Source organism: Atta cephalotes, assembly GCF_000143395.1.
Source record: "Atta cephalotes unplaced genomic scaffold scaffold00038, whole genome shotgun sequence".
Taxonomy (NCBI): Eukaryota; Metazoa; Arthropoda; class Insecta; order Hymenoptera; family Formicidae; genus Atta; species Atta cephalotes.
Window position 1 is genome coordinate 1,203,812 of NW_012130102.1, and position 7,208 is coordinate 1,211,019.

At 31.0% G+C, this 7,208-nt stretch overlaps 3 protein-coding genes across 3 annotated transcripts in view; 1 reads left to right on the forward strand and 2 right to left on the reverse strand.

Annotated features, from left to right (window-relative positions):
• Positions 1-1,028, reverse strand: part of LOC105621903 (pancreatic lipase-related protein 2-like) — a 2,417-nt gene extending 1,389 nt beyond the window's left edge. The window contains exons 1-3 of the mRNA XM_012203340.1: positions 1,001-1,028; positions 612-780; positions 385-530 (exon numbers count right to left, since the gene is read on the reverse strand). Coding sequence (XP_012058730.1) covers positions 385-530; positions 612-780; positions 1,001-1,028 — 343 coding nt within the window. The remainder of the gene's footprint in view (positions 1-384; positions 531-611; positions 781-1,000) is intronic.
• LOC105621905 (26S proteasome non-ATPase regulatory subunit 1) overlaps positions 1-7,208 on the forward strand; it is a 58,874-nt gene that overhangs the window by 13,739 nt on the left and 37,927 nt on the right. The window lies entirely within an intron of this gene.
• The window catches only part of LOC105621902 (pancreatic triacylglycerol lipase-like), a 3,112-nt gene continuing 2,197 nt past the window's right edge, over positions 6,294-7,208 (reverse strand). The window contains exons 5-7 of the mRNA XM_012203339.1: positions 6,667-6,843; positions 6,481-6,592; positions 6,294-6,351 (exon numbers count right to left, since the gene is read on the reverse strand). Of these exons, the coding sequence (XP_012058729.1) occupies positions 6,294-6,351; positions 6,481-6,592; positions 6,667-6,843 (347 nt within the window). The remainder of the gene's footprint in view (positions 6,352-6,480; positions 6,593-6,666; positions 6,844-7,208) is intronic.

The following is a 7,208-nucleotide window of genomic DNA, read 5'->3' on the forward strand; positions in this document are numbered from 1 at the left end:
AGAGAGAGAGAGAGAATTAAATAAATATATTATTCGAAAGTGAGTCTTGTTGTTTAATAATATTTTTTGTTTTTTTGTTTTAATCTCATAAATTGCACTGATTATATATATATATTTGTCGTTCTTTGAACGCAATCGACGCAATAGACTGAAGCTGAACTATGTGAACTTGGATCTTCCTTATTCCGTGTGCGGATAATTTACATTTAAAAGAAATTTATACTATTATTATGCATCAAGATCCCACTTTGACCGAATAAAATATTTATTTGGTATGTCGAACATTTCTCAATCGATTTTCACTTAATATGTTGTTGAAAATTAGATCAAGGATCCAAAAAAGAAAGAATCCAAAAATAATTAAGATTAATAATAATTCTATACCGTCTCGAATCTGGGTGCAACCTCTATCGCAATTTCCGTGCCATCCATGAGTGATGAATCGAGTGGGATGATTAGGATTCCAAAAACTCTTCTTTACACTATCCATATCATTGATGATTAGCTGCTGTCCAATTTTCGGATTGTTTCTAGAGAAGAAAAGATTCATTTAGAAGCGATATTTTTTTTGTAATTACAATGTTGCGTTAATATTTCAAACACATACTTACCGAGTGTACAAATAGAAGGTGGTCTTTTGCACGGATTCATCGATCTCTTTGAGATCTACTTGTGTAAATTTAGGTTTGTTCGTATCGATTAGATTTGGTATTCCATGATCGTCGATGACAATTGTATAGTTTAAATTTGTCGCAATGGACACCAATAAAGAAGGATATACTATGCAAATAAAAGATATCCGTTTAAAATATTTCTCTAATTGTAAGAATCGTAAGATGAAATTGAATAGGTTTATGCAGAATATTTTTTTCTTTATGGAAATGCAATTTTAAGAAAATCTTTTCACGGATGTAACTGCAAGTCCAAAATTTTAATTTTTTTTCCACGACTACTTAATTGCGAAAATTTTAATTACGAAAGTAATTAATATTTTACGTACATAATGTAGTTGCCAGCGAAGTAACCATCTTGAAAGTAATTTTCACAAGTTATATTAAGGATTGTATATAACATTTTCTTTTATACTTCGTCGATAGACACCTATACCTATCTACTCGGTATGATTGATAAGTTATCGTTAATATCGATAGGCATCATAAATTACATAACGTCACGTTTAAATGAATAATTAAAATTAATTAATTAAAAAATTAAAACTAATTTTAAAAACTTTGCAAAAAATAATTAATGATTATAATCAGATATCCTTTTTTCGAGACAAACAGTTTCGGATAGAATGTTAGTAATACAATGTCATCTATCATCGGAGACAAAGAGAAGGATCCAAAATGTTGGAAACTTCGTTACACTACTATTACACTAATAAATTTAATTGTATGCGTTTACCTTGTTTGGCTTTGATTAGCATTATTATTGTTTACTGATTTATGAGTATTTCCTTTTTAACTTGTATAAACAAAACTTCTGTTTTGATAATTTTAATTATATTGATATCTAATGGCATGATAAAGTAAAAGTTTTTTTATTGATAATATAGTAATCATTGAAACTCAACGAAGTGAGATGCAATTAAACTGTGATGATTTAAACAGTATTGAATCATGAAGGAAATGTTGATCATTTCATTAACATTCAAAGAGATTCAGAACATTCGTAATTTTTTAACACATATGCCCTACAGCATAGATCATTCCAGCAATATTACAGCAACATTATTAATGTCTCAGCAATAATTGCGTTAACATGACAAACATTGCAGCAATGTTGTTGTAAGCTCATGTGCTACATGAGTATAATTTAAAAATAATTAAAAAATATTAAATATATAACAATAGTGTTTGTTCTGTTATCCATATTGCTATCCGAGTGTAAATGATGATCTCTCGGCAGTCTCCAGAACGTACTCCACATGCACTGCAAGTGACACAAACAATGAATGAATTAATTGTTTTTTTACAACAACTTTAGTCAACTTACACAAGTGGACAATGGATGATGCTTCGTTTAAAAAAAAAAGAATGTTTATTTTATATTAAAACTCACTTTGGATCGAGAGATGGTCCACGCATGAACACCTTTCCGGTGCGAAAGCCTCTAGAATTCAGGATGGACTCGATGTAGTACTCAAGAGCTCGCATGTGCGCATGTTATTGCCATTAAATTGCCTGCGAATATGGAGGAATTAATTATTTTTTAAACTTAATGAATCAATGTTAACTGATATTAATGAACTTTATCTACCGATCCATCTGATCCGACCGCGTCCTGATTGCTCCTCGCCGTTAACATAAAAATCGGAAGTGCCGATCACTGATTTTATGCTCATATATTTTATGCAGGTGTGTTACTTGGACTAAAATCGCATCCGTTTTATCCACTCTTTCTCCTGGTTCTTTATACTCGAAACAAGGTCCTCCAGGATCTAAAGCTGTAAATGAGAAATTTGTTTCAATTTAGGATTAAGATAGTTACAGAGGGAATCGAAAGCTTCGTCGTTGGACTTACCAATTACTTCCCTGATCTTGCCATTCCCAAAATGAGCGCTGAGACTGGCGATATGCCCTCCCAATGAATATCCGATTATTGTGGTTCTATCAGGATCGAGACTTGCATTGTTCTCTAGGAAATCTATCAAAAGGGCTACGTATTGTGACACAATTGGCGTACCTCTCGGATTTTGAATACAAATGATTGGCTGCTGCTCGCCAGTCTATCAGGATGATATTGTAATCCCCAACATTGAGATAAGCTAAGGATGTTAACGTGATAACATTGTTTGTTAGAATGTAAATTAATTGCCATGAATCGAGACAGTAAAGTAATTTAAGCTTAAATAAGGATATTACATATCTAAATTAAGTTTGAGAAACTGTAAAAAAAATATTTTAGAAAATTAGAAAATTAAATATAAAGGGTTAAATATAAGAGCTATGTTTTTAGAAAGAGAAGGGAAGAGTTAAGAAATCAAAGAATATTAAATTCGAGATAAAAGACAAAATATATAAAATTTACAAATAAGGTGTAGGAAGGGGCAAAGAAAGGGAGAAAGGGGTTGGGGAAGGGAGAAAGAAATAAAAATTATATTGTATTAAAGATCCAGAACAGGATTCAAAAATAACTGGGATTTATAATGATTTTATACCGTCTCGAATGTCAGTACAAATGGTTGAATTGCAGTTTCCTTTCCATTTATGAGTGATCAGTCGAGTAGGATGATCAGGATTCCAAAAACTCTTCTTAATACTATCCAGATCGATGAATAGCTTATTATTATTATTATTATTCAATTTCTGGATTGTTTCTAGAGAGGATGAGTTTAATGTGGAAGTAATAATTAACGATATTGCATCAGTATTTCAGATGTACTTACCGAGTGTATAAATGGAATGTGGTTTTTTGCGCGTCTTTATAGATTGTATTGAATATGTTCAGTATGAATTCAGATTCGTTGATATCATTCGTGTAATTAAGATTCGTCGCAATGTACGTCAATAAAGAAGGATATACTGCAAGTAGAAGGCATCTGTCGATTTATTTAAAATATTTCTCAAAGATGAAATTAAATATGGTGCAGACTTTTACGCAATTTAAAAATAATTTTTCTTTCATTATCACAAATCTATCTAATTATCACATATCTTAACATTTGTTTTTCTCGAATATCTAATCGCAAATCTACGATTTTAATTTTTTTTCTACAAATACTTAATTGCAAAATTCAAAGATCACTAATTCTTTAGGTGCTTTAATGTAATTACGATCGAAGCGATCATTTTCAAAGTAATTTTAATTTTTACATGATGTTAAAGATATAAGTTAATGTAATATTTATTCAATGGCGTAATCAATAAGTCATGATACCAATAGCTAATATAAATCAGGCGTCAGTCAAATTTGAATGGAGATTAATTTAAAAAAGGTTGTAAATAATAAGTAATGATTATAATCAATATCTTTTTTCTTCGAGAGAAATTGTTTCAAATATAACGCTAATAAATATTAGGTGTACAACTTTGCTTCCGCCGTTTTTTTTTCGAGGCTTTATTGTAAAAAACTTATACATTTATGATTCAAAGTAATGTCCATCGCTGGCCACTACTTTCTCCCATCTTTCGGATAGCGTACGAATCTCGCGTCGAAAAAACTGGTCATCTTTCAAGGCTATCCACGAATCGATCCAATTTTTTATTTCTTTATAAGACCGGAAGTACTGGTCAGCCAGGCCGTGTGCCATTGATCGAAACAAGTGATAGTCAGAGGGAGCAATGTCTGGAGAATACGGCGGGTGGGGTAAGACTTCCCATTTCAACGTTTCCAAGTATGTCTTGACCACTTTCGCAACATGGGGTTGTGCATTGTCATGCTGCAAAATCACTTTATCGTGTTTCTCGTTGTATTGCGGCCGTTTGTCTTTCAATGCTCGGCTCAAACGCATCAATTGCGTTCGATACCGATCGCCTGTGATTGTTTCAGTCGGTTTTAACAGTTCATAATACACTACACCGAGCTGGTCCCATCAAATACAGAGCATGACCTTGGACGTCAAAATTACCGTTCTTGAAGCGTTGAAACTCACGTTCTTTCACTAATAGCGGCTTCACCATAAGTATTTGAGAGCATTCGATGAGCCTCAGATTTCTTCATATTGAAGCAAAAAATTAAAACCTCTCGCAAATGACGAGAATTTGGCTCGTAAACTGACATTTTCAATCGAGAATAACTTTATGATGCAGACACAAATCGACTAATGTTTCTATGGGGTTATGTATATTGACAGATGCTCAAGTTTATTGTATGACGTCTATGATCTATTTATTTCGACCACCACTTATCGCTAAAGTCATCTATAGGAAAACGGCGGAAGCAAAGTTGTACACCTAATAATAATAATAAATAATTAATAATAAATAACGCTAGTAGTATAAACAGAACTTTTATTCTGATAATTTCAAGTGTTCTGAAATCTAACGGCGTGATAAAATAAGAATTTTTTTGTTGATACAACGATAATATAGTAATTGAGGAAGTATGATGCAACTTCAATAAAAAGACAATTTTTCTGATATGAATACTATGTAATTGTATAAAGAATAATTTTGTTTGACACACGAAGATGCGAGATCGAAAAAGAATAGTTTTTTTCGCTAATGCAACTCGATTAGTTACAGATCTAATATCAACATTATCAAACATCAATATTAGACATTACCATGTTAGCATTTAAGAAACAATATTGTCTTTGTGAATACGCAACTGTAAAATTTGAGAATAATGATCTTTTATGTACGGATTGTAATCGCTGGTGGAACCATCTTCTCGAGTAGTCGACACAATTCGTGACACACGTTGAAGAATTCCGTTTGTGGGCGATTTTTTGTAACTTATCAACAGATATTTCACAATGTCTTCGATAAGCCGATGATTAACAAGAATCAATTAATGTGTCATTAAAAAAAAAAGATTAATCCCAGACATTTTATGATTACAGTTACAGGATGTTAGCATATAGGTCTCAAAATTCACGAATCAAAATATCATAGCAATAAAGTTCTCGAAAAAATAAGTTATAAAAGAATCTACTATTTATTATTCTGAGCAATACTTTTGAGACATAAGGTTAAACAGAAATTATAGATTACAGTTAATCGAGGCCATTTAAAAATTAAAAACCAATTATAGATTACAGGGTAATTTGTACGTAATGTAGAATTGATCAATTGTAAAAACTTGTTATAAAATGTTTAACATTCCGAATAATAGTTTTTAACCTTTATATTTTACTTTACTACTTAAAAGGATAAATGACAAAATTTGTTTATAATAAACAAAATTTACTTTTATAACTTATTTTTTTGAGACTTTCTTACTGTGATATATTAATTCGCGAATTTCGGGATATCCTGTATATTTATAGAAAAGACTGCTTGTAACTTTTGATAATCTTTATTAAATCTTTATTAAATCTTATTAGATCTTTATTAAAAGACTTGTAATCTGAAATGTAATTTTAAATACTTTAAATTGTTTAGAATATTTTTAAAAAATTTTACATGGAGTATATATTTGCTGTGGTATAAAATATTACTTGAAAATTTTATTATGATTTTTTAATAATTGAATTTTATTAGATATTTTTAAAAGGAAACTGTGTACATTGAGTCATGAACGAAATGTTATTCCATGATAAATCATTCAAGAGAATTCAGAATATTTGTAAAAAATTTATTTTAATAGATGTATATACAATTTAAAAATAAATAACTATTGTTCTGTTATCCGAGTCCGAATGGTGATTTTTTGGCAGTCTTCAAAATGTACTCTCCACATGCGCTGAAAATGACACAAATAATAAATGAATCAATTAACATCTCGCAACTTGCACGATGAATAATAGATGGATAATAGGTGATGCAGGGTTTCCAAAAAGAATGAACTATTCGTATTACGATGACATTGTACTTTGGATCGAGGGATGGTCCACCCATGAACACTTTCCCAGCGCGAAAGCCCGTGGGATTCAAGATGGACTCAGCGTAATACTCGTAAGACCTCGCGTGCGCGCATGTGAGTGCTGTGAATTAATTAGCGTGTTAATTAATGAGTTAGCAATGTTGATTTCGGCATTCGATAGCAAGCTTTATTTACCAATTATACCGCATCCCGGCTGGCTTTTGCCACCGTTCGGATAAAAGTCGGCATTACCAATCGGTTCTTCCAAACCCAGAATACTCGTGTGAATTACTTGCACCCGAGCTGCATCTGATCGATCTATTCTTTCTCCCGGTCCTTTCGAATCGAACAAGGGTTTTGCGGGATCTAAAGCTGCAAATTAAATTCTATTTTCTCGAATTGAGAGATTTTTAACAGGAATTAATAGAAAAAGCCAATATTTTAAAAAGCTTTTTTTCGTTTTTATTTATTGCTATTTATTATTAGTCTCATTTATTTTGTTTTTCACGCAGTTTTTTCAAGAAAATTAATGTTTCTTTTCAAAGTTTTGAAATCTTAATTACAATATTTATTTTTAAACTGTTTTCTTTTTTTGCAATGATATTGAACAATAATAAGATTGGAAAGACCGTTTATGTTAGATACATTATTTTAAATACGAAGCGCCACTATGGTCTGATGTTAAGATGTTGAACTTATATATATATATATATATATATATATATATATATATATAT